This window comes from Notolabrus celidotus, chromosome 8 (genome assembly GCF_009762535.1).
Source record: "Notolabrus celidotus isolate fNotCel1 chromosome 8, fNotCel1.pri, whole genome shotgun sequence".
Taxonomy (NCBI): Eukaryota; Metazoa; Chordata; class Actinopteri; order Labriformes; family Labridae; genus Notolabrus; species Notolabrus celidotus.
The window spans coordinates 30,970,845-30,997,986 of record NC_048279.1 but is presented as its reverse complement, the minus strand read 5'-3'; the positions used below and the strand labels follow the sequence as shown (position 1 = coordinate 30,997,986).

At 39.1% G+C, this 27,142-nt stretch overlaps 3 protein-coding genes across 3 annotated transcripts in view; all 3 read right to left on the bottom strand.

Moving 5' to 3' along the window:
• Window positions 1-8,382: 8,382 nt before the first annotated feature.
• Window positions 8,383-9,878, bottom strand: fgfbp1a (fibroblast growth factor binding protein 1a). The gene is made up of 2 exons (XM_034690561.1): window positions 9,801-9,878; window positions 8,383-9,097 (listed from the first exon to the last, which is right to left on the bottom strand). The coding sequence occupies exon 2, from the start codon at window positions 9,076-9,078 to the stop codon at window positions 8,446-8,448; it is 633 nt and encodes a 210-aa protein (XP_034546452.1). The 5' UTR covers window positions 9,079-9,097; window positions 9,801-9,878; the 3' UTR covers window positions 8,383-8,445.
• An 823-nt stretch (window positions 9,879-10,701) lies between these two features.
• Window positions 10,702-12,176, bottom strand: fgfbp2a (fibroblast growth factor binding protein 2a). The gene is made up of 2 exons (XM_034690572.1): window positions 11,453-12,176; window positions 10,702-11,229 (listed from the first exon to the last, which is right to left on the bottom strand). Exon 1 carries the CDS (start codon window positions 12,169-12,171, stop codon window positions 11,461-11,463), a length of 711 nt encoding a protein of 236 aa, XP_034546463.1. The 5' UTR covers window positions 12,172-12,176; the 3' UTR covers window positions 10,702-11,229; window positions 11,453-11,460.
• Window positions 12,177-14,484: 2,308 nt separating this feature from the next.
• Window positions 14,485-27,142, bottom strand: part of prom1a (prominin 1a) — a 99,039-nt gene continuing 86,381 nt past the window's right edge. The window contains exons 23-28 of the mRNA XM_034690692.1: window positions 26,753-26,868; window positions 25,461-25,484; window positions 24,977-25,045; window positions 22,786-22,888; window positions 21,532-21,564; window positions 14,485-18,650 (exon numbers count right to left, since the gene is read on the bottom strand). Of these exons, the coding sequence (XP_034546583.1) occupies window positions 22,819-22,888; window positions 24,977-25,045; window positions 25,461-25,484; window positions 26,753-26,868 (279 nt within the window). The 3' untranslated portion in view covers window positions 14,485-18,650; window positions 21,532-21,564; window positions 22,786-22,818. The remainder of the gene's footprint in view (window positions 18,651-21,531; window positions 21,565-22,785; window positions 22,889-24,976; window positions 25,046-25,460; window positions 25,485-26,752; window positions 26,869-27,142) is intronic.

The window sequence follows — 27,142 nt, the reverse complement described above, 5'->3', positions numbered from 1 at the left end:
TTTTTGGAACAGTCAACTTTTTTTGCCTCAGTTTTTTTTAAGCAGGCACTGTTAACATTTCTCTTCAGAGCAGACAACATCCGTTAAATGCAACTTAGAAAACACAATACTACTGCTGAATTATTAACCTCTACATGTCGACAGCCCTCCCGCTCTCATTAATTACAAATGGGCTGCTGATCTGGACTTGAATTGCAGCACAGCTGTCAATTATGAATAAGTAATGGGACACTATTAGACATTTGTTGACTCATATAAAGACATCCCCTGCCTCTGTGTCTCTCTACATGAAGAGACCTGTTGTCAAACTATCTAGGTCTTTCGTTCATGGGAGATGAAGTCATGGTGCTGGGGTTGAACCACAGGGGGGCAGCAAAGTCTGAAATGAGCTGACAGTTTCCCGTGTTGCTTTCACTCGCAGTGAAACTTAATTTATTTAAAGTGCTGAAATATGAAACTTTCAGACATCACCTCTGTGGATTTGTGGATATGTGTGGTTTTACTCATACATTTTTATTGAACTGAACTGAACTTTGAAGTACCTTCAAAATAATTTATAGAAACTGTATTCAAGTTTGATGTTCAAACTTTTGAACTTAAAAAAATCACTGATTTTTTTTTCCCACAAATCCATCAAAGTGCTGCCTGGTCCAAACATTAAGATATAAAAACTAAAGTGATAAGTTGATATATTTGATCTTTCTGCTGTTGGATCCACACTCTACTTCTTATGACTGACTTATCTAAATTCCAGGCAGGACACACTGGTAGGAACAGAAAGCATATTTACCAGCTTCACTCTCTCATTTATAAATGAAAATCTGAGTTTGGTTTCAAGAATGCATCCCTGCAGTCACATAGATTCAGCCTGTGTCTAAGAAAAATAGCCCTGAGTGAACATTCACAGACATCTCTGTGGTTCAAAAGTCTCTCCTCATGTTCATAACACTCAGTCTGCCAGACAACGTGTTCACAAACCCCCTGAAGGCTCATGTTAGAAAAATGTTTGCATGTCTTGGCGTGCTCTTACACAGAGGCACATGCGTTCCCTGCAGACATGTTTTCACTTAAATTCATTCCTAAAGTACTTCAAATTGATGTCACCTTTATATTGTAGTGAAGAGTGAAGAGCCACAGGTGCTGTCTGAACTTCATGTTACAGTTCAGCTTCTAGGACATGTTGTTAGGACGTGTTGTGCGAACAGGATTATTACATAATATTGTGTTCAAATGTCAGTGTTGAGTACACAACTTCAAAACACGAGCCAAAGTATAGATACACCTTGTCAAATATTACTCCAGTGCAAGTGTTCAATGAGTTAAAATTTTTCAAAATACTTAAATATCCAAACATGTCAAGACGATGTATTTTCACAACATATAGGTGCAGTAAAGAATACATGGGTGTGCATTTTGCTTGGTTATGTTTGTGAAATGCATTATTGCTGCTACAGATTTCCAGATTTGCAGCTCCAAAATAGGAGCAACCAAAAATACCTGATGACCAGGGAAAATGTCAGCCAGGCTTTACACAGTGAGAAATCATACACATTTTTAAACAGCCATTCCAGTTTCAATCTCAATCAATTAATCAATCTTTATATAGCACCAAATCACAACAAACGTTATCTAAAGATGCTTTCCCAACCAGAGAAGGTCTAGACCGTACTCTATGTTATATTATTAACAAAGACATCAAGACAGGATAAGATCCAGTCCCATCTTACAGACAGGACTCAGTCTGATCTCATCTTAATCCACCATGAGCAGAGCAGCATTTAGCAAGTTACAGCGGCAAGGACAAGCTTCCTTTAACAGGCAGAAACCTCGAGCAGAACCAGACTCATGTTACACAGACATCTGCTGAGACTGTGTTGGGGTTGGAAAGAGGGATAGAGGAGATGAAAAGAAAGAGAGAGAGATGAAAGTGGATCATCCACAGCAGCAGGCCGTCTATGGACGTTTGTGTCCTGATGAAGTTTGTGCGCAATAAACAGAGGGAACATTTCAAACTATACTGATCATTCTTTATTTTAAAAAAACTCAGATGTGGGCTGAAGATACGGCCATGTGTGCTCATGTGGAGAATCGTCATCCTTCTCTGCTGGAGCCATCTTTACCACCACTCAATGAAATGCCTGATCTGAATGACGATTTCTCTGCATTTGCTCCACGTTCAACCTTGGAGACGCCAAACATACAGTTATGGCAAAGTCTCGTCTCTCGCTCCTATCAGTCTTCATCTCTCACTGTGTAATAAAACCAAAATATGTCAAAAATCATTTGATTTAAGAAGCAGAAAACTCAAAAAAGAAACTCCTCTTGACTTTTCAAACTACATTGATACGAAAGAGAAACCTTTCAATGAAACTTCTTGGGTGGAAGTGGAAAGTTTTTGATTTAATTATGTTGCTTTTTTCCAATTACACAGAACAGCGCAGGGTGGTATTGACTGCTGTTGACTGTTGATAGCAGCTCTCTAATTCAAAGGAGGAAAGACCTGCTGAGTCGAAGCTTTTCAGTCTTAATGCTGATGCCTTATTGGGAACATTTCATGAACTCTTGAAAGAGAAAGTTAATCAGGGCTAAGTTCAGTTTAAGAAGTGTTTATTGAAGCCTGCAGAAAGTGCATCATGCTTTATTTTACTTTAACCTTCTAAAAATAGGCCTTAAAAGCTACTTGAAGAATATCCTGTAGTTCTATAATACACAACTAAATCAAGACACTTCATGATTTAGTCTGCTTTCATTTGCAAGCATCTGAAGATTGCATCAGTTCTGTAATTCATCTTCATTTTGGGTAGTTGACACAGTTTTCCATCAGTAAGAGTGACTCAGTGCTTATATGCTCATAAATCACCAGTGCTCCTTCCTTGATGCTCATTTCCACTGCAGGAAGATGATGCAAACCAGCCTTCACTGTCACCAGTCATTGTCAAATAAAGACTTGATGAGGATGTATTATCTTCCCACTGTGCAGTAAGGTTATATAACCTCCTTATCAAAATATGTGTCACAGTCAGAGTCCTTGTGGCTGCTGTTTTCTTGGCTGCGCCACTTACCAGTCTCATTTCAGGCAAACAATGTCATATTTGTGGGGTTTCATTAATTCCCTTTAGTCCTTTGTAACTCCACCAAAGCTCTTTAAGAAGAAAATTCCCATTCACGTTCTTGCAAAGGCTTTTATGTGGGCATGTAAGCCTGGTTTTACACACACACACACACACACACACACACACACACACACACACACACACACACACACACACACACACACACACACACACACACACACACACACACACACACACACACACACACACAAGGCTCACATACACTCTGTGCTAGATCTCCCTGATCTCAGACTAACCAAGGCCCACATTTCTCAGCCAATCAGGAGCTGTATACAGTCAGGCCACCTGTAAGTCCACAGTCAACTGAAGGATGCTTTGGTTGAGCCTGTACAAATAAAGTATGAATACATTTAAAGCAGCAGAAAGTCTGAAAACTGAAGAGTAGTTGCAAACACTAAAAGCACAGCCAGTCATTTTGTTTAAACTGAGAGTCACTGGCAGTCTCAATCCATTACTCGGTGTCTACTACAATAATCCTTATTTTCTCCAAGAATGAAGTCAAAATTGGTCAATTCATCACATTGTGATTGAAATCCATTGAAAAGGAAGCCAATGAGAAATGTAGTATGATCCTTAATAGTAGAAGGGGAACTACATGTTTGGAAGTCAGTGCTGTGTGAAAGCAAAGAAAGAGACACTCTTTGCAAATTCACATCTAAATGCATGGGTAACAACAGATGTCTGTGGCTGGGCCTCACAGCCTGTCATATAGTGGTTTGTAGGAGATAAGACTTTTTATTGCAGCATATAGGACCTAACTTTTCATTCAATCACACGGTTATTTCAAATGAAACAACAGACAATGTTTTAAAGGGATTAGAATTACATGAGGTTTGTTGCAGTGTTGTAATACACTGACTCAAAGGAGTTAGACTTACACCTTTTTCACACAATTCTCCTTCCCTTCAACAATCTCTATAGCTCCTTTCACACATGTACTCAAATTTTGACATTTCTGGGCAACTTCAGAAAACTTGGGGGGAAGATCTTCTGGCAGTTTCAGGAAATTTTACATGCTTGCATTTTCTTACAGGATGAGGTCCTCCCTGTCAAAAGAGTGGTGGTGGGTAGGGGACAGAAGATGAGACTGGGGATGGATATTACATCAAAAAGGCTGCAGGAGCCACAGTATAATGTTAACAACATGATGGCAAATTAAGCAACAAAGCGTGATGCAAAGATGACACATTAGTTTTAACTATATATCGGTGCTACTTCTATGCAAGATGCTTTAGATGTTCGTGTCTTGAAAATGATTCTCCTTCAACCTCAGATGTTTTAATTTGTCCTGTTATATGTCACTCATCCAGGTTAACACAGGTTGCATGATATAAACTTCATCACCCCAAATGTTCCCAGTGAATATTCGTTAGTATTTCCTGCATGCCTTCTCACATCAACTCACCCTTACTTCATGCAGAAATTTAATGAGGGGAACATTTTGCATATTTGCATTCACACATGCAGTTAACCCCAAATTTCTGCAAGTTTTCTGTAGTTTTGTGCATGCTTACAGAAACATTGACATATAACCTCTCTACAAGAAGCTTTGAAACTTCAAATGGAAAGTTGTTACAAAGATTTAGATCATGGAATGAGGCAGTTCATTCATCTTCTTGTTTGCTTTGTTGTTATATGTCTGTTAATGCATGTTGCAATCCTTTTTTGTCGATTCTGAACACCATGTCTTGCCTCCCCGAGGAAATGATCAGCTCCCTCTAACAAACAGCACGTCTCTTAATTATTTAAAATCCAGCAAAGTAAACTTACAAAGTTTCTTTAGCTGTCAATGTTTTCTTTCTGTTTCATTGCCTCAAATAGCTGCACCTGCACCTGCACCATATCTTTAGATGTAATGAAGACTGTGATTTTAATTGAGCTGAATGCAGGGACTGAGATGCCCTCTGCTTCCAGGAAACCATTAGCAAGATGAATCACAGAGCTGCAAACAAAATCCCACATTGATTCACTGGATGCTGTTATCTAGTGTGTGCAACAGCGGCATAATGCATGGCTGACCCTTTACAGTCCACTCGCTGAGTCATGTTATTCACAGAGGGAGCAGTTTAGGTGTTCAATAAAATGTGCCTGGGTTAAAGCAAAGATATTTCTGGTCGTACATATAATTGTAAGCTAAAATATCTTCTTTAGTGCCGTTTTTAAATACTGAAGATAATGAAGTAGAGTTATGGGAACATTTTTTACTGTTCTCTTCAAGCAGTCTTTTGCCTTGCCGAGCTCTCCTGCAGAATAAAAGTCTTGTTTTTTCAGCAGCTGGGGTTTAAAGTGTTGCTCGAAGGAAAACTCCTCCCTTGATGTATTTCTATATTAACAGCATTCCTGCAGGTTTTTTTTTGTGCCTGCCCTCTAATTTTCGTTTTGCTGCAGCCACATTACAGCAGCTGGTCTCCTCTTGCTGTTAAAGGATTTCCTACATGGCCCACAATGCAACATGCTGAGTGTCTGAACTTGATGGATTTCAGTGCTGGTAATACATTATGTTTCAGCAGGAGATGAAGCAGAATTCATCAGGGAAAATGAGACGCTCCCCTCTCTGAAATCACAGTGTGGCCCGAGGCTGCACAGCTCGGAGTGCCGAGCAGCTGTGGGTGGAGAGATTTGCGTCTGCTTCTTACATAAACTCTCTGAACGCCTGCTGACTGTTGTTCTGACACTTGCTGTTTGCTCTGATGATTTAGCCAAATCCAACTCGGGGATCCCATCATGTTATCAGCTGTGCATCCTGTTGACCTCAGAAAAGGATAAGGAAATATCCATTGAAAGACACAGAAACAGACTTTACCAAGGGCTGTTTATAGCTGAGGGAATTTACAGGACTGGATAAACCTTTAGTTATGGGAGAATACACAATAAAACTGCATTTGGGCCAGTTTTATGAACCTTTCATAGCAAATACAAATCATTTAGTGGCAGAAGGTGTTGTAAGATCACAGTCTTCCTCAGATCAACTCAAATTTTGCTATTGAGGGACAGGACAGTCTCACTTAAAGGCGCTGTGAGGAGTTTTTACCTGACTCACTCTTTATTGGGTTTTTGCTACTTACTTGAAACTTTCTTCCACTGCTGCACAGAAGTGAACTCAACTCATTAACCCTTTGAAACTGTACAAGCTACATCTGATGGAAGTCATGTAAGACCTTAATGAAGCTGAACTTTAGAGCGACACACCTGCTTTGGACATTTTCATCCAGTTTACTGAACACAATACACGTGTATGCTCTGATGCTGAAACAAAGTGGAAAGATTAAATGACCCTGTAATAAAAAAGTACATGTTGTATTAACCTTCAGTTTAATTGGCCAAATATTTTCACAGTTAGTTTTATCTCATATTAAATACGACCCTGCTGCACTTTCCCTTTGATAATGCGAGTCGAGCATGTGATGTTTTAATGTCTTCACACAGAGATTGTGGATACAGAGGCCTGTCAGAGCCAAAGTATGCAGGACAAGACCTCTAAAAATCACACTCGCTGCGATTAAATTACTGTGTCAATACCCAACATCTTAATCTCCCAGAAAATGCCCCGAACAGGGCTGTGGATACACTTTTAAGGTTAGATAGAGGGAGGGTTTGATGGAAAGAAATTGTTTTTGGAAGGACAAGAGAGGTGCACATATGCGTAGAGGCCATACAGATAAGAGGAGGTGTAATAATATATGGCTTGATAGGAGAACATTTATGTATCACTGCAATTAAGAGGGAAAATTTGCATTTTGTTTTTAGTTCTGGCATCATCAAACACTTCCTTTTAACAGGCAGAAACCTCAGGCAGAACCAGACTCATGTTAGACAGCCATCATGCCTCGACTGAGTTGGGTCTGGAAAGACAGATAGAGGGGAGTAAAAGAGAGAGAAGTGATAGTGATCATCAACATCATGTATCCTGACTTTGAGACCTAGATGAGTTTTACACCACACATGGAGAGAGGCCAGGCTGCCTGTGCTTACATTGTGTATTGAGTATACCAGGAGGTACAACAAAAGTACTTTCATCATCTTTCTTTCATCACCTCAGGAGAAGTCTTTACAAATCTGAAAATAAGATGTGCAACAGTGAATGGTAGATAAAATATGTTTATTGAGGAGTTGGCCAACATTTATAATGTGAAGAAGTATTCAAAAGCTGTACAAACTTCTCTATTTGGGGATAATTGATTACTTTTTTTGACAAAGCAACTAGAAAAAAAGGTTTAACAAGTTAGGTATCAATGTGCATGAAAGCCCAAAGATGACTTGCATTCATACATTTTATTTACTCTGCTTTCCTGTGATAACTACTTAAATTCCAGTCATCTCATCATCGATAGATAACAAAGCTGTAATTCTATGGAGCTAAGATTTTACAGAATGTTTTGCACATGAAGGTGAATTCTCATGATGAGAAAACCAATCGAGGAAACTAGCACAGCACACTAGGCTAGCAGCGTCACTTTTCAATAGCATTTCTGCCTCACTGTGTCATAATCATGCATTTAAAGAAAACAATGATATACTATTATACTATAAACCTTGTGGGGAGCTTGTTTGATCTAAATGACTCCTTAAACCACTTCAACAAGTGACTGGCAATGCTGGGCAGACTACAGCAAACCATGAGAGCCTGTGAGCCTGAGCTCAGGGCAAACAAACCCTCGACACATACTGTACATTTGTGTGTTGGGTTACAGGTTTTTGGATCACAACACGTATTTGTGGATCTTGCACAGCAGACTTGTAACAGAAGTCAGGTCTGGACTCACAGCCAGTTACAGATGTGACTGATGACTTGTGCGTTTTCAGCTCCTGAAACAAAATACATTAAAAAAGAAGTACCATCTACATATTTGGAGACACATTTGTGGATCTGTGTTCACATCTGTGTAAGTATTTGCAGATCTATTTAGCATTTTCAAGTTATTTAGCTCCATAGGTTTCCCATCCAGACGGATTAATTTATATTAACATCTCAAGATTGCATTTTGCATGAAACCGTGGAATTTTTCATGCAATCTGGAAAACAAATCAAAAGTCTGGTCATTGTGACAGGCCAGACCACAGGCCATGCTGCCATGCTGCCACTGTTCCCACTAATGAGGGGAGTGAAGCATAACTCTATGTTTGTTTTGTGCTTTTGCAACTCTGCTGATATGAGTTATGATTATCTGAAGCTAAATTGAGATCTGGAGAAAGCTAGAGTTAACTTGTCACCATGGGAAAACTAAGTAAATAAAAATGTACAGGTGTATGTCCACGCATGGCTTCTGCCTAAAGAGACAACTGAGTTTCAGTTCTTCACTTTTTTTCTGACTCAGCAGTCATAATCCTGCACCATGGTGAAAAAGAGGGTGCAAAAACTCGACCAGGACTTGTTGCAGTACTCCTCTGCCAGCTTCATGTTTTCAGACTGACAGGATTTGACAGCTCTGGGAGCAGGCTGTGTGGAAGGAGGCGGATCAGTCTTTGTCTGAGTGTCACGGAGTCTAAAATGAGCACCTCTGTCAGCTCTTCTGCACATCCCCGCCCTGACCAACGCAGAGCTGTCCTTGCACAAATTCTTCTGCTTCTTCAGAGCCCGGGTGATTTGCTTCCAATAAAGTTTGACGTTGGAAGCGTACTCTGGACAGAGAGACGGTTTGGAGATGTACTCACAGCTGAAGCTCTTTCCTCCTTTCTTGCAGGAGACTCCAAGGGTGATGATATCCTCACCTGTGGCAGCCCAGGTGCACTCTGACTTGTCCTTAGTGACTACTTTTCCTTTAATGGGCTGTGCAGAGACAGATTTTGGTTGACGGCTCACCTTAAGCCCTGTCCTCTCCTTGTTCTGTCCTCTCTCCACCCCTCTTCCCCTGCGCCCATGACTCTTCTGACAGCTGCTCAACATCAGCTGATGGGAGAAGCAGGCCAAGACCAGCAGGATGGCGACATTTGTAAGGAGAGCCATGAAATCACCAGAAAACACCCTGTAAGAGGATAAATACAGATTTAGATATCTAACCTCAAATCCCTTTCATTTCCAGTCTTGAAAATAATCATTGTAATCCCTTATTAGACCTACATTTTAAAGGGAAACTGCAAGTTTCCAAGCTGAAACACTGAGCTAGTTTGTAGGGCTTAAATATGTGACATTTCAAGGCAATTCAAAGAGCTTTATGTAAGACATAAAGGGAATTAAGAAAAGTTAGAAATAAGACACAAGCAAGACAAAAAGTCACGTATATTGGATTTTACATTTATGTTAGAAAAAGGCGTCTTCAATGAGCTCAAAGGAATGAATCAGGAATTAAAAAGATTCAACATAAATGTAAATAGTTTAACAAAAGGCAGCGTCAAAGAAAGTTGTAATCCTTTATTTAAAAGAAGAATAAATCTGACAGAAGTATGGAAGTGATAATATTGAGAGAACAGAAAGTACTATAGTGAAACATCTGTGTATGAGCTTAATAAGATTAGAAACAGAAAAACAATGAGGCATTTTAATAGACAAAAGCCATACGAGAGCTGTAAGCATATTAAAGAAAAACTTTATCACAAAGAAAGTACTGAAGTAAGAAGCAGCCACAGCACTTATATACACACTCTAATACTACACATCTATTCATATACTAATACCACGGCGATTAGTCTGCAGCTATCATTAAACAAAGCAGTGATGAGTTCACTTACCTGCAGCTGACAGAAGAAACTTTGCTGTGAAGTCCTGATGCCTGACAGATGAGAGTTCCCTTTACCTGCAGCTCCAGTTTGCTGCTTCAGAAATAGCCCTCCCCTCCCCTCCACACGCACACGCACACACACACGCACGCACGCACGCACGCACACACACACACACACACACACACACACAGGGCTTATAAAGTTTATTGAGTTCAAACAAGCCAGCTAATTGCTTGGTCATGTTATGGTTTTAGACACATGTTCATGCTGACTGTGATACAATTTATGACATTCTTAATTCGACAATAAAAAATGTGTCTTTCTTCAAGACACAAGAGTCATTAAAATGTAGTAAGAGGCAAAGACTTTAAAATTGTACTTTTGAATCAGCTTGTAAACACAGATTTGTGATCAGATATTTGGATCTAATGTAATCTTGCCCTAACAGATGGTACCGTCTGTTTCAAGAAGCTTTACCTGCTTTATGTAAATGTGTACGTAAACAAACATGCATTAAAGTAGTCTGACTCTTTGATAACACTCACTGAACCATCTCTGGGTACAGTGTGCCAAAGATAAAGTGAAGTGACATATCTCGAAAGGAGCCAGATATCCCTGCAGGAGGAGAGCACTGACTGCACACTGAAGTCTGTTTCACTCAAACAACAGTGACACCCCAAGGCCACATGTGGTATAGCAGGTAATTTTAAAATCTCATGTTGACTCTAATGATGATTTTTATAAGACATAATGGTATAAAGCAGCTGTCATTGTTAATATTTTAGATGAGTTGCCACAAAACATCATTAGAGTCAAATATTTTTTCATGATTATTCGGTTTGTGTGCAACAAAAACAAAAACTGATGAAGTCAGAATAATTGAGAAAATGTTTTTATTCATTGCATCACATCGCTTTCACATTCTTATTATCGTTCAGTCAAATACACACAGAAGTTTAGAAATTGTTTCATTTTTAGACAAAAATAATCTCAACAATGTAATACTCAGCATGGAGGATATACAATGATATACAAGTCAACAAGTTTAGATACAAAAACTGATGAGTCATCCATCCAGCCCTGGAAAGAGATAGATGTAAAGTTTCATGCAGCTGCAGAAACCTTCACACAAGTCGAAGATTTCATGTATTTTATCGCTTTCTGAGTGAAAAACCTTTTAAAAATCTGTGTTTATATACACTCAAAGACAGGTAGTGTGTTAACCAAACATTTTAAAGCAGCCTGGTTCTCTGTGGAAGATTATGCATGTAGGTTTCAGTGAGACAGGTTACTCTGGACGTCACAGCAGTGCCATCCCTTTGCCTGCAGAGAGTGCTACAGTTCTTTAACTGCGGATGAACAAATGTCTGGTCTGGTTTTTCCCTCCAAGGGCCGCTTTAATCAGACATCACAAGTTATCTTCATCAGAATTGTAAATCTGTGATATAAAAAAAAAGGGGGAAAGCATATACAGTTGTAAATTATGTGCATTTATAATGTAGTTTTAGGGGTAAAAAATAGGAAGGTAAGAGTTTTGAGAATAAATGCTGGAGGCAGACTTGATTTAAATACACTTATTCTGCCACAGTGGACTTAAATTAACCATAAAACAACACAGTAAAATCTGTGTGTTAATGAGGAGGCCATGCACTGCTGCTCACCTTCAATATTAGTTCCGAAACAAACCAATGACGTAGGAGCAGACACCATGAAGTGATCTCCAGCAGTACTGCCGAGCAATCCTCTTTGGGTTGCTCTCTACAGGAGGGGCTGTAGGTTGTTGATTGGGTCTTCGCTGGGTCTGAACTCTTGTTGGGAATCTTGGAATATAGGCATGCCTTGTCAGATCAGGCCTCGTAGGTGCAGGTCGAGGCTGAGGTCGGGGTTGAGGTCGAGGTCGAGGTTGGGGTTGAGGTTGAGGCTGAGGCTGTGCTCCTGTTGTTCTTGTTCCCATCCTGGTCGAAACCTCTGGCCATTGCCGAGAGAAAGATGCGGACGAGAAAACCATTTGAGACTCATCTGTTGCCTTCTTGCACATGTGAGGTTTGATCTGCTTCGGCCCCATGCAGGCATTCTGAAGCTTCCTGAGGCCCCATGACATCTGGACGAAGTAGTGACGAGGGTTTTTGCTGTAGGGTCGGCAGGTATTCGGCTTGCCCAGGTATTCACACCAGTAGGAGCGCTTGTTGCTCTGGCACGACAGCCTCAGCCTGGTGTATTCCCCTTGACCGGTTACGACCATGGTGCACATATCTTTGGTCTTGGTGTTGAATTTGATGGGTTCATCCCAGATGCTTTGTCTCCTGCCTTCGCTCTGGGACTCTGCAGACCAAACACAGCAGGCGAGGAGCAGCAGCAGAGGGCTGGCCTTGGTGCTCATGGTGTCAGACGGATGCTGAGTGTGAGAGGAGAAGAGTAGAAATGCTCGAGCTAAGACGCTCTCCTGCTATTTATTGGCTTCGGGCACATGGATGGAAGTTAGATTGCATTGAATAAAAAAAGGGGGGGAGACTAAACAAAAGTAGTATGGGAGGAGGAGGAGGAGGAGGAGGAGGAGGAGGAGGAGGAGGAGAGTCGTCTGGAGGAAGTGAGGGCAAAATGGGATGTTTACAGTTGTCCTCACGTTTTTCCTGGTGTTATGTACCAAGAGCATAAACCATCACACATTAAGAAATTCCTGAAGAACTCAATTATGTCAATTGCATCCTACAGAGCAATTTCTAGAAAACAGTCAGACGCAAATCTGTCGCCAGAGGGACTTTGTACTCATGCAAACATAGTTTTTGATCATTTTCCTGTGTTTCCCGAGCTCATCTCAATTTAAAACAAACATGTCTGAGAGTATACTGATGCAAACTCTCATCTCCTGCAGCCCTCAAGTTCCTTCTTGTTTTAAAAGCCAGTTGGAGCTCACAACCATGCAGCGCAGCCTATCATTTCCCCCCCAAACATAAACACAATTAGACTGCACAACCACAGGGAAACGTGAGTGGAAGTCACTCACGCATGGCACACTAAGTTCAGAGTGGACCAGTCAAGAAAGAACAAGAAGTGTCTGTTGAAAACAGATCTGTTGTCAAGGCTATTTGTAGCATGGTGTGGGGTACGGTACGTCCTAAGTGGCCTCATTTTCAGGCCTATTTGGAGAAAAAGGCAACACTGTAAGTGGTTAACATATCCTGAATAGATTCAGCTTCACTAAATTCAGCAAAAAGAATTGTAGGGTTAAAAGAAACATACGTATACAGTACATTTCTAAACAAGTGCTAAAATTATACGGCTGCACTCTCGTCTTTTGCTTAAAACAACATCATGTGAGTTTCTTATTGAAGATCTTTCTCTCCTTTTACCTCAGCGCTTGTGTTCCCCTGAGATTGCAGCATTCACCAGCATGCTTTGTCTGATTTAAGTTGCAGCTTGTTTGAATGCATAATATGCTGTCCTTAGATGTGCACTACTCAACACCCGTCTCTTCCTTACGTTCCTTATCCATATGCTGTTGAGAAGAGAAGGACTTGCAAAACATATATTTTTACTCTTTATAACTTAATTTATAAACCTTATGCATTTGCAGTTATTTTGCATTTAAAATGTGTTTGTGGGGTTTGTTCTTTAACTACTATATAGGAAGATGCACATGAAAACTCTTCAAAAACTGCAAGTCACATGATAAAGTAGGAAAATAACAGCAATAACAGATTCCGTTTAATTAAAATACATGTTAGAAACAACATATAAAAGATAGGAGGTGTGAATACTTGACGCTGGAATAGTAAACAGAGCCATAAATTAATGCAATGAGGCCATTGAAATTGAATAGTCTATAATGAAGCAGGATATAGTGTTTTCTTTGGATGCTGTTTACCACTTCTTAATGGCAGTAAACCGCCCTCAAATGTCTCCAGAACACCCTAAAGAACATGCTGTTATTGCACTGGAGCCCCTGTTGATTGTGTTATTGTACGTCTGTAAGCTAAAGATGGAGCGTACATACAGTAATGTACAGCTTGTACTAAATCCTGGAAATCACCATCCCAACACAGCAGCCCATGTACAAATAAACACACCAAAGGCGATCCTACCCAACCACCGCTTGTTTTTCACCAGTTTGGTCCTCATCTGTCTCTTATACGAGCTTATTTAGAAGTAGGAATGAGTTGGCATGTGGTTTAGCTTGGTGGTGTTCATTCACATACTGTTTGGTGCCTGAGAAAACCTCAGAAGAGAGCTTATGGAAGAACATAATCATCTCCTATTGAAAATAGCTGACCAGTAACGCAACCAAGGGGGTTCTGGCCAGCAGTGGCAGCACCACATAAGAATGTGCAGTGCTGTGTTAAGATACACCATGAGCAATATGTCTCATGTTACATGTTTGTCTTTTGCAGAGGTCGCGTTAAAGACTTCCATAAGTGGCACGTTGTTACAATGCATATAGTCATGTTTATATAGGACATAATTAATCATGTCTGATAGTATTTTGTATGCTTTTCTTGTTAAAGTTTTGCTTTACCGCTAACAATAAACCCTTCAAATCCATCTCTAATATGTATTTGACCAAAATTAGACGATAAATATTTGCCCAAATGTTAAGTCATGCTCCTAAAAAATGCACTGCCTAGCTAAGAAAATCCTGTGTCCATAACATGACTCCCCAAGGGCAAGAAACAAAAGAAAATGCAATATAAAACAATTGATTTTCAAAGTTTATTCACAATTTATACACTCTCTGTTTTCCACCACAGTTTCATTCCATTGGCTCCATCAGTGCCCAACTTGAGCATCACAGTTCAAACCATTTACCCCTGTATCTGTCCTGGTGTCACCCATCCTGGGTTCAGATACACAACATCTAGTTTAAGCACTTAGTAAATCATACTGTCTCCCAAGATTGGTCACATCCAGACTCTATCAGACAAGAGAAACAATGATAGTCCAGTTTAATAAGAGAGCACACAGATGCTTTGAAATGTCCATCTTACCAAGAAGCTGCGATCTAAATCAAAAAAGTTAAAAACAGTCAACTAATATTTTGCTAGCTGAAGCCACTTTGAATTTACATGTTAACCTGACACCTTGTAGGCTTTGAATAGTTTGTACAGCACACTGCGTATGTATTGGCCGACTACTTTCAAACACTGTGTAAAGTACTCTACATTAGCTGTTGTGTGAGGAGTGATGGCTAGCTTAATATCTGTAGCTGCTAGCTTATTAGCCTAGGTTAGGGTTGCCACCTTGGATTTGTGAAAAAAGGGACACGACCAATTGTTTGGGGCGAAGCGCTCGGCCACTGTTACCAGTTCAGACTGACCAAATGAATATAAAATTCGGACATAGGACACTGGTAAGCTCTGCCACTGCAATCTTGTCTTCTTCTGGTGAACCTTTTTTGGTCATAAAAGTTGCAATGGCTGCCTGTTTTTGTTTGTTGATACCACAGCTTGATGCTTTTTTGTTTCTGCATGGATTTCCAATGCGTTCAGGATTGTAACTAGTATATGTTTTTTTTTGTGCTGGTGGCTTGCATGTATTTGCTCCATCTCCTTCCTCGTCAGTCGTCTCTCCTCCCATTTCAAATAGAGGCGCCAAAAGTTGGTGAAAAGAAGACCTCAGCACGGAGTAGGTCAGTCAATTCAGCTTGCTGTCTCTCTTTGGTCAAGTTTCCTTCCCTGCTTGAGCGGCTTTGAGCTCTAGGGTGCCCGTGTGACATACGCATAGATGGGAAGAAATCAGAGACAATTTTAAATAGCTGCAGAAGCATGGGGGACCTTTCTAGACTGCTGAACGAAGGAAATCAAATGAGGTTTTTGCATTTTCCCCATAAAACGGGACAAATTGTGTCCCGGGAGAGATTTTTATTTTCCCAGGACAGCTGGTGAAAAAAGAGAACAATTCTGGGAAAAATGGGACAGGTGGCAACTCTAGCCTGGGTCTATGTCTGAAATTCTGATTCATCAAATTATTTCTCCTTAAATATTATTTTAAAAAGGATAGATTAATTTATAGATTCAATATTAGTCTGCAGTTTTTGATTCAGTTGGTTTTGCTGGCTAAGTCACAACTTTGATGCTAGTGTATAGCACCACAACGCTAGAATCACATTTAGCATTAAAGTGTTTCATTAAGCTTTAAAATAATATGACAATATAAGAAGCTTATATACCTGTACCTGATAATGCATACATTAGTTTCTAGGTAAATGTTTTCATTTGTAGGATAATAAAGAAGCTAGCTTATTTAGTTTTACACTGCTAGCATAATCAGACAGTTAGCTAGACTGATAACCTAAATACTTTCGATGTTAAGATGGACATATTTTTCAGTGTGCATCATTTCCATGAACTGTTTCAACCACAAACATTTCTGCTAGTTTTCTACAAAATGATTGACAACACTCACTTGTCCCATGAATGGATTGTCAAACCTTGCTTGGCCATTTTCTACTCTGATAGCAGCTGAAGCTAATCTAACCTGTAAACATGGAGGCGAGGTGGGTCTGGATTGGCATGCCAAATGAGTTAGTCGTCATAGAGTTCAGCATCATTTTCTGCCAACATCATCAAGTCACACAAATAAAAATAGCTCTTGAATACATCCACTTGTTCTATAGTTTTTAAATGTATCAATAGCTACTACGGGGGTGTTAAAAAGCAAAAACAGAAAAGCACAAAGTTGATAGACCACTAAAGACCTGAGACCTACTGTATAAAAGACAAAACAATTTGGCTTGAGAAAGAATTTCTCCACTATAAAAGCAAGAAGGACATCCGTAAAAATGCTATGTTAGTGAACTCGAAATGATAACTTGTCTTATTCAATTCATTTCCTATACAACAATTTATAAGCCTGACACTCTTGTCAAATATTTATCATTTTAAGACGTTTATTAGCTCTGACTCTGATTGTGCAAATCAAAGGGAAAATCCACCCAAAGTTCCTACACTATAGTCTGATGGCCTCATTAGGTGGGTATAATATAGACCCCTAAAGTTTTCTGTTGTACAAAATAAAAAATCATAAATATAGTTGTTCAACTAATGAGTTTGCTGTGTGTACCTAAGATTTAAGGTGTAAAAATTATATTCCAATCAGCCTGTTCTGGTATATTCACTCTTTGGTAAAACATCCAACCGTTCATGAGATATAAAACCTATGTGAAAGGGCCGATTAAAGAAATGCTCTTACGATGGAAACAAATTATTAGGCCCCAATAGTCCAAGAAAATAATCCATAAAGAAAAGTTGATTACAAAAAATAATTCAGTCTTACACCTCCGGAGAAGTATTTAGCCTAAAGGCATTCTGGGAAATGTAGGAAATGACGACCTGGCACAAGTGTGGATAAAACAGATTAAAAAATTAAAACACTGAAAACTAAGTTCAAACCATAGACCGTATAAAATCATGGACAGAACCACAACAATGCAAGAGTGAAGCCAAAAATGTCAGTGCTCCCCCTGGTGACTGGCTGTAGTATATATCTTAAAGCTGGTCTCCTTCATGGGAAAAGCTATCCTAATACGTGCATGCTTTCTGTCATCAAAATAAGCTAATATCATGCTGATGTATGTGCAAGTGTTTATTTTTCACAACTATTTACTTGTAATTAGTTATTTGATGTTAAAAGAGGGAATCTGACATTATGATTGACAGCGCTGTTGACAAATGAGGCTTCTGCAGCGTCCTTTCGTGGATTAGCAGAGCAGGGGGATAACGGCAAGAGTCATTGAATATCCCATAACCATAATGGTACTGACCTGAGGAGTCTCTGCAGTTCTGTCAGTAAGTGAAGTGTGTATTTTGGTTTGCAGAAGGGGCGTTACATCAGTCCTGTGGCTTCAGCAGCCAGATCACTTCTGCTTAGCCTTCGTTTATGTCACCAACGCAGTATGTCAGCACTCATGAAGATGGTATTTTGGCTTCACTCATCACTATGGGAGGAGATAGAGGTGGGCTGTCCATATTGATATACAGGCAATGGTTTAAACACAATGCCACAAAATAATATCTTAAACATAGTTAGCAGTGTAGAAGCATCCATGGGTGTATTTTCCCTCTGAGAACAAGCAAATCCATCAAAATGCAGAGACAGCACATACTTCTGAAAGGCAACTAACCAGTCATTTGCAATTTTCCCAAAACTATTCAAGCTCGGGATGCTTTGAGATATTGTAAACATTTTAAAAAGCATTGCTAAATTTCTTCCTCCTGGGAACAACCTTTTCCTGGATTTTTTATATCATCCACTTCTCACTCATTTAGGTACCAAACTTCTACCAACTCACACATTCTGCGATCAAAAGCACACGCCGTTTTTCACAAAGCAGTCTTATTTTGAAATCACTCTTGCATGCCACCTTTCCTCACAGGCGTATTGACAGGTCTGTTCCACTTTTCATTGCCAAGCTTTTTGTTGAATGTGTGGCATCCGTCCAATGGTAGGATAAACAGCTCGCCATGATCCTCAGATGACCTTTCAGTCTTTTTAAGCACAAACCAGTACATCAGGCATCACAGTTAATGTCATGTCTTCTCGCTGAATGTGGTTTCAGCTTGGTTTTGTGTCTGAACAAATGTAAACGCAGACACAGCAGTCTCTATAAAACAAAAATGCAGAACAAGCCTGGCTCAGATTGATGCTGAGGGAGAAGAGTTTGATGTCCTGCAGGCGAGAGTTTCTTGAAGGGGCAGAGAAGAAGGTGTTTCAGCTGCAGGCTGTGATTCGCCTGGTTGAGGAGGTTGGGTTGATCAATGGATAGAAACACCCTAGGATTTGTGTGTTCTCTCTCTGCCAGTAGGACACAATCTTTTATTGAGCTTCTTCTTTTTCTTCTTCATGGGGTTGTGCAACAAACAGCTTCTGAATAAGAAGAAAGGTAAGTGTTAGTAAATGTAAATTAATAGGTGAAGTAACAATGTGACACACAAGTCTCATGGGAGATGGTGCAATACACTTAAGATGTAATCTACAGCAAGGTTTCCCAAACTTTTTAGCCCGCAACCCCAACATTTTTGTGCCAAAGACTCGTGACCCCACTGTCCCTCAAAGTGACTTAGTGTGGCTTCATTTAGCTGGTCTGCAGAAAATGAGCATACCTATATGAGCTATAACCTACTGCTACTGATGCTTTGATAATTAACTGTTCACTAACCCTAAACTTAGGAGTCATCTGGCAAAAAGAAAGGCAGAAAACTCATTACATTTTCTATTTTCAAGGTTTTATTTCAAGTTTAGCTACTATTTCTATTTCTATTTTCTATTTCTACTATTAACATCCATGTAGATTGGATTTCGAAACCTTACTATAATGCACCTGGCTGTGTTGGATACTTGAGTATGATTGGTCAAAACCCATTAGTAAAGGCAACATTAGGGACAACCTGATCACATGCTTCTCACATATTAACCCTCCTGTGTATGTTTGTTTCTCAGGAACAGCAATAATGTTCCTCGGTCAATTTAATCCAGGGCATATTTACTTATCCAAAAGTGTCAGAACCCCAAAAAAACCCAATAAACATTTTTTAAATCTAATTATTAACTCCATTACTAACCACTTAAATCAATATTACAATGTTACAATGTCATTTAGCAGACGCTTTTATCCAAAGCGACGTACATACGAGAACAAGAACAACACAAGCAAAGATCTAGACAAGAGGAAACAAGATCAGTACGAGTAACAAAGTGCTTCAAGTCCATTTGGATGCAGGTACTGCCAAGCAGTGTAAAGGCAATGCACAAAAGTAAGTAAGCAATTTATTTTTATTTAATAATAAAATAAGGAACATCTACAACGAAGCAACCAAACAATTTAAGACCTTCCATTATCTTCATCAACAATTAACATCATATTGTATAACTTTACAGCAGTTGCATCCATTGTTCTATTTATGTGATATGTGTTTCATGAGAACATGACATGGCTTTATTTGATTGGAGTATCCTGATCTCCCATCTGTGTGTGTGGAGTGGGCAGGGCCTACCAATAAGTGTAGTTAGTCCTTTAAGTTTCATTTTCACATGGTTAAGCATCAGAACTGGTACGCCTTGTCGGTGAGTAATTGTATATTGTCAGTGCTGATGTTTTAAACAAGAATTAATGTAAACTTATAGTGGTTCATTTTGAGTTGTGTTTTCTGCTTACATTGCAGGTTTACAACCTAACTAATAAGAGTCAAATAACTTCTAGCCACCGAGTGTCTGTAGGCAATTGTGCGTTTGATGTGTGAAATAAACGTAAAGAGAAGGAGACTCGAGTTGTCCGCCGTATCTGTACTGACAACCCTTCCAGAGGGGAGTTTATTAAACTATAGCAGGTAGATTAGTAAAATCTGGACAAATATTCAGTGCAATAGTGTTCTTTAATCCCCACAGATCATGGTTTAATGAGGATAACTCACTTTTTTTAAAAATGAAAATTCATGTTAAAAGTGTGTTCGTGTGTCAAGCGGCAAACTCTGGTCTTAAATGATGAAGCCAATGCGGAAGTGCTATAAACTGCAATACATCGAAAATCCACTTGAGGCTGGCTGCAGAAACACCGGAAACCACATAGATATGAATGGGAAAAAGACGATCTTTGCAGCATTAATAAACATGTTTACAGCCTGGTTCAAAAACCGTCTTGGCCCTACAAAGCTAATCTCTCTAATGGCACACACTGTACGGGGGGTGAATTTTTTTCAAACGTGACGGTTAAGAAGATATTAAGATTACGAGTTTTGCCCAAATAAGGACATGACTGACGTGACTCCCGGTCGGGAACACACAGCCATTGGCTAAGAGGCTCACACTACGTCACACTCTGCCTAGTTGAGTTCCGCATTTCCAATATGGCTGCTGCCGTCGATTTGCTTCAAAACAGCTCTCAGGAACAGATGGGTGACGTCACAGATACTACGTCCAATCATACACACACCATAGTGTGTATGATTGGGGTGAAATATGTCACACAGTTGCAAAGAAACAATTAGCATTTGACACTTCTGACTCCTTTTAGCCTTCACTTTGACTGCCGGGTCAAATTAACCCACAAACAGTATCTATATCTATAAGCATGCAGGGGGGGGGGTGGTTGCAAATATGTGAAATCAACCATTTTCATTTTACATGTTCATTTCACCTTTTAAGCCAAACAGAAGAAGTTTCATTTCATTCGTTTCCTATTCAACGTCGTTATGTGCTACGATTATGTGGATTTGTCTCACATACTATTGCTCAAACATGTTCACACACTTCAGTGCAAACAGGAAAAGTTAATGAAAAAATGTTACTGCTGCTCTAACCTGCTTTGTTTCGACGCTCTTTAATATAATAGCTTTTTAATGATGTCAAGACGGATGTATCAATTCTCAAAGAGTCCTGCAATAAAAAATGAATTAAGCGTGTAATCTCACTTGTTTCCAATAAAAATCAACTTGACTGAGGAAATTTAATTATCTCAACAATATTGATCAGCCTGTTTCTGGATGCTGGAAATTCACCATTCAGAAACCAAAATGCTTTGAAATGCAGAACTACTTTGGAGTCTCATTTGTTACACTTTTAGACTTTTAAAGGAGAAATTAGGTTTTCAGAATCAATGGCAGGATAAATTACTTGTTGAATGGACATCTTAACAACAGTGGCTCTAAAACCTTTGTATTCCTTCCTATTGATCTGTGAATCAAACCCCATTCTGCTCCTGGATTGAACTCAAAGGCTAGTAATTCTTAAAAATGCAAAAAGGCACACTTACTGTTGTGTACTTCAGTTCCAGTTTCCGAGGGCACTGAGAAGGCAAATATTAGAGAAAGGGAATTAGAGTTTTTAGATATTTAGCAAAAACATTAAAAACCTGCTGTGTTGGTTTGTTCTCTTTTGAATGGCCTGGGAGAGGAATGCAGCTCTGACTGTGTTGTGGAGTTGCAGAATTGATGATTTAATGAAGCTCCACAGAGAGTTTACAAAGACTAGTTGGTGTGGGGAATTTTCTGTTAGATTTGTGTCCTTTTGAAGTAATATATCCTTTTTTGCAGATATTAAAATGCCATGTAACACTGTATCATTGAATAATCTGTGACATTACATCACATGACTTCAGTGTACCAACAACCCTTTTTATGGAACTCAAAAATGAACTACTTTTTCAAGTATCTCCTGAAATAGCCTTTTTAGGTATTTAACCTTAATTAACCCAACCCTCATTAACATGATTATGTTCTAACGCTGAGTTTTATTTTTGCAATGACCCATCTGAGTGATGCCTGGGGTCAAATTGTATTTATTTGAAAACATTTATCCCAGTTACTCAAAGTCAGAGTCACTTATGAAAGAGAAATATAAAACTTTTCTCGCTCATGTAAATACAAGAATTAAGCTTTTTCAACCTCTGTTGTTGAATTCAATACACAAGAACTGAACTGCAATGGTGTTATGAGTGATTCAGATCAAATATAAACAGCAGAAACTACCTGAATCAAATATGATCCTGTGCAAATTATATTTTTTAGCATACAGGTAAATCTAAAGAAAGTTTTTGATTAAAGCATGAACAGTTTTTGTGCATGACATAACAAATGATGTTAATCTCTATGAGCATCACACAAAGGATCCTAAAGTGAAAATAAGCACATTCAGCTCCTCTACTCTACAGCACACTGACTAAGCAATCACAAGCAGTTACACATAAACACCATGAAGACATTTATGGTTCGTTAGGGAATTCCTAATTTAGCATTTCTCACCATGATGGTTTTCCTGCAAAGTCACTGTGCGCAGAAAAGCACTAAAACAAGCTGCAGAGAAGTGTTAGAGGTTTTGGTTAGAGGAACGGGTGAGCATGGAGGAATAAGGTTGAAAAATAGAGGAGGGAAGGATAGATGGCATGGTGATGGCAGACAAACAGCGAGGCTTGATGAAAGCTGTGAAAAAGAAAATAAATGAGCTGGAAAAAAAGAAGTAATTAAATGGTGTTAGAGACATGGAGGTTTGAGGTGTTGGCTTCCAGTACCTTTCAGGAGCCTGAACCAGAGCCGGCTCTCTGTCACCAGTCGATGTGCCTCGGAGGAGCCGAGGCCCGTGGGAACCTGTTCATGGTGTCATAGGTCGGTATGCTAACGGCACAAGACGCCCACACAAACACACACACAAACACACAAAGGACACAACATTAACAGAACAGACAGATCATTTAACCATCAACATTCTGTGAAACAACAATCTCCTGCTTCTTTTCTTTTTAAGAAGCAGGAGTGATTGACAAGGCAGGGAGCAGAACAGCTTTCAAACATCCTCTGAAGGGATACAGACGGGGCAATGAGTCAGGTTTGTGCGGTCTCAAAGGGCAGGATAACAGTTATTTAGGTCGGGCTAACAGGATGGTTTGTTAATACCACTAATCCAATGATTATTTCAGCAGGTTGTGAGAATTGTGTGTGGCTTATTTATTATGATAAAGAACGTTACTGAAATACAAACTGAATCAACTTAAAACATAAAATGTGTGAAATATTAAAGGGTGATTTTTTTATCCTTTGCCCTGTTTCAACATTTGATGATAGATAGAATGATAATGAGGCTGTAATGTTCCTCAAAATGCCCACGTTTTCTGTTTTACATAATTTGTGGTTTGACAGATTTAATAAAAATATGATTACTAATTATAGGATGAAAAGAAAACAGTGGTTGAGGGAAAATATTCCATAATCTTGTACAAGGCTAGCTACTGCAAAGGTAGTCCATTGATGAAGGTCGATAAAGATCTGAGTTGCTCAGTGCCCCTTTAAAATCATGTCTCATTTTGAACATCTTTTATTCATTTCAAAACATTTCTTTTACTCGGTTGTACAGCCTTTGAGTGAAGAAGCATTCACCCAAAAGTGTAAAACTCCCTCAGAAATTAAACTCCACTCATGTAGCATCCACCATTTTTAATGTTAGATTAAAAGGGTCACTGTGAAAGCCAGAACCAGAACTTTGTGGACTGTCTCTACATTTCAGCTGTTGTGCTCTCTTCCTGTAGTTTCTGTTACGGTAGTTTGACTGCTCAAGCGGGTCCACCGTCCAGATGCAACTTAAACTTTCAAAAACATGCAGTTAGACTTTTAGTTAGATGAGAGGAAAATCAAAGAAGCAGCATTCCCAGCATCACACCAAAGCTTGACATGCTTGCCTCTCTCTGAACAAAACGATCAGGTGTACATTCATTGGATTTTGGCTGACTCTAAATGGAAGGAAACAGGAAGATTTTTTTTTATTCCAGTGTGCACACAGAGCATGCAGCAGGTTAGTGATACAGTAGAGTCTACAAAAACACATAGAAGACCACTTTGCAGCACTGAGAAGTAATGGTAGTTTATAAAAAGGAACACACTTGCCAATAACACCAATCTCAATTTGGTGCCATGAAAGTAGAATTTAAGTCAGGATATGGTTAGCTCATTATCTACTAACCCAAATTACTCGATACATTACAATTCTGCTCTTGGGACATGAATCAGTTCTTTTTCATGGATATCCATTCATTACTTTGTCAAGATGTTTAACTATAAATTAACTTCATGGTTGAGCCAGAAAAATGTACAGGATCACCAGAGTCAGCATGATTCATCCCCTGTAGACCATAAAGAGGAAATAACATCTTTTTGAGGCGTACGACATTGCTTATTGAACAAAAGGACATCCAAACAAGGTTCAACTGTAGTCGTTAGGATTGAGACAAATGGGCTTCATATGCGAGCTTTGGATATATTGATTACTTTATTTCCATGTCATACAAAGCCAGGATAGCTGTTTCTCTTTACTTCCAAACTAGGCTAATTGCTTCTTGGTTTAAGCTCCATACTTTGAGTACAGAAGTAAGAATAGTATCAGTCTTCTCATCAAAATGACAGAAAGGCAGCAAATAATTGAAGTTGTGAAACCGTTCCTTGAAATGTCTTGACAGACTTCATCAAATGTGACTTTTTGACTTACTGAAAAAACACACTATCACTTAACATCTACCATTACTTCTCAGCTTCTCATGGTATCGTTCACTTTGCTGAACTCCTTGTAGCCTATTTGTGTGTTTGGTGAACCAACACCCTCAAAGGCATGCACTGTTTCCGGCCACGTCATCGTGCTTAGAAAAGAAAACCCACTTCCCACCGCATGCCACCATCTCCCACAACATGCAGTGACAGGATTATTCTAATGTTTACCTTGTCATCAAAGGATTTGGGATACCTTGTGAGCTCTCACTATGATAACCATTATTACCAATTTCCATACTGAAAACAAAATATTGTATACAAAAAGGGATGAAAAATGTAATGTGAGAGACACGGCATGCTGATAAAACTTTAAGAGTAAAAATGATCTTTTAGAGTAGTCAAACTTTTCAAGAATGTTATCAGATAGATATATTTTGAGTATAAATCATAGCGTTTTATTTACACTGTAAGTTACAAAAGACAGGTGGATTTGTAAGGTAATGATTGCAAGAGCCCTTCATAAAAGGTAAGGGGCACTTTTTAAAGGTAGCACACAACAAGAAGCCACACCATCCACCCATAAGAGCATTTCCAAGCTTAAAAACGTAAACCAGCACCAAGAATTTAGTAAACAGTTCTATGTACAGGATCCAGAGAAAAGCACAGAGTGAGAGAAGTTGAACGGGAGAGGCAGGTGGGTAAAATGTCTTACGTTTTCATGGGAATTGTCTCAATGCTATGAAGATAAACAAAAGAAAAACAATGTAAAAATGTTATTGAAATGTTCAGATATGAACCAGGAAGTTGTCTGTGATCCAGCACAGGTCACATGGCGGGAGACAACACTGACCGAGACATTGTGTCCTGTTTGTGTAAAGCCATGATTTAAGTTCAGTGTGAGCAGAAGGTCCATAAAGAAGAAATATATATTGACAATTTGTCAATGTTTTTTGTAAAGTGCCAAGTGCTTGACAGAGAGAAATGACAAAAAATAAAAGATATGGAAGATGGAAATAGTAGAAATGGTTATCACAAAGTAAAATGCCAAGTCCCAGACACAGAGGAACTACAAGGAAGAGAAGAGGGAAGAGAATATAAATCAACAATGAATCAGCAGAGCTCAGAGCCTTGACAAAGATTACACATAAAACTGAAGTTTTTTTTAAGTGAAATTAAATAAAAACAATAAAATATAATCAAATAGTATATAAATCCTCAAGTGAGTAAAAAAACAAAATATAGGATGAAAGGTTAAAGGTCCCATATAATGAAAAACATGTTTTTTTCTGGCCTCCTTTGGTTATCCTCCAGCCTAGAGACCTTGAGAATTTAGAAGTAAAAAAAACTCTGCTTTGTTTCTGTAGCCTGCTGACCATGAAAACTATGAGCCATTTGAATTTGCTCCTGTGGTGACAAAACAACAGGAGTGATTTTTATAGGTATGCATGCAAAACCACTCCCACTTCTGGAGTGTCTGTTTACTTCTATGCTTCTGTTGTTCTGCTTCTGTGCTGCAGAGTTAGGATGTCAAAGGTTAGAGCCAGACACGCCATCTGCTTTGTTGTTGGTTATAAAAACCAACACAAATGTCTTTATTCTGTCCCAGCTCCAGGAATCATAAACAACACTGTTACAGTTGGTTTGTTTGTGCCGACCACTTCACCTCAGACTGCTTCAACAACAAGGGTCAATACACAGCTGGGATTGCTTCGACACTGACCCTCATAAAATGATCTTAACCAACAACATCACAAAAAGCTATCTAAAAGGACAAATAAGACATATTATGAAAGAAAATTATGCCATTATATGGGACCTTTAAACTCAGCCTCTTGACTAGCAGCTTAGTTAAATACTACTTGCAGAAGAAGCTGAAGAAAAAGAAGGATGTCCTGCAACCATTGTCAGCATTTTATGAGGATCTTATTCTTTAAGTATAAACTCTCTATAAACAGTTTGTCAAGAAGTAGTAGAATAAGTAACATATAAAATGCAATGACTCACTCATCGTAAACGTCCTCTGTGTCCATTCTGCGGTAATATTTTGCTAGTTTTACAGCTAGGATGATGCTGGGGAGGAGGAAAAGAGTGCTGCAGCCCAGACCCATCCAGAATGTGTTCTGTGGAAAGAGAACAGGCAATAGAAATCAAAATAATATTATTAAATACATGTTTTTGTTGATTGATAGAACATAAATACAGAAGAATTTGGTAATTTATTATTCACTAAAGTCATTTTCTTGCTTTGATTGAATGTGAATGCCAGAAGAGACATGGTTGAGGTGTGGTCTTGCTGTATTGTGTTATTTTCATTGCATATTGATAGTCTTACTTATTGTGTATAGGAGCAACTGTAATGACTGAATTTCCCCCTGGGATAAATTAAGTATTTCT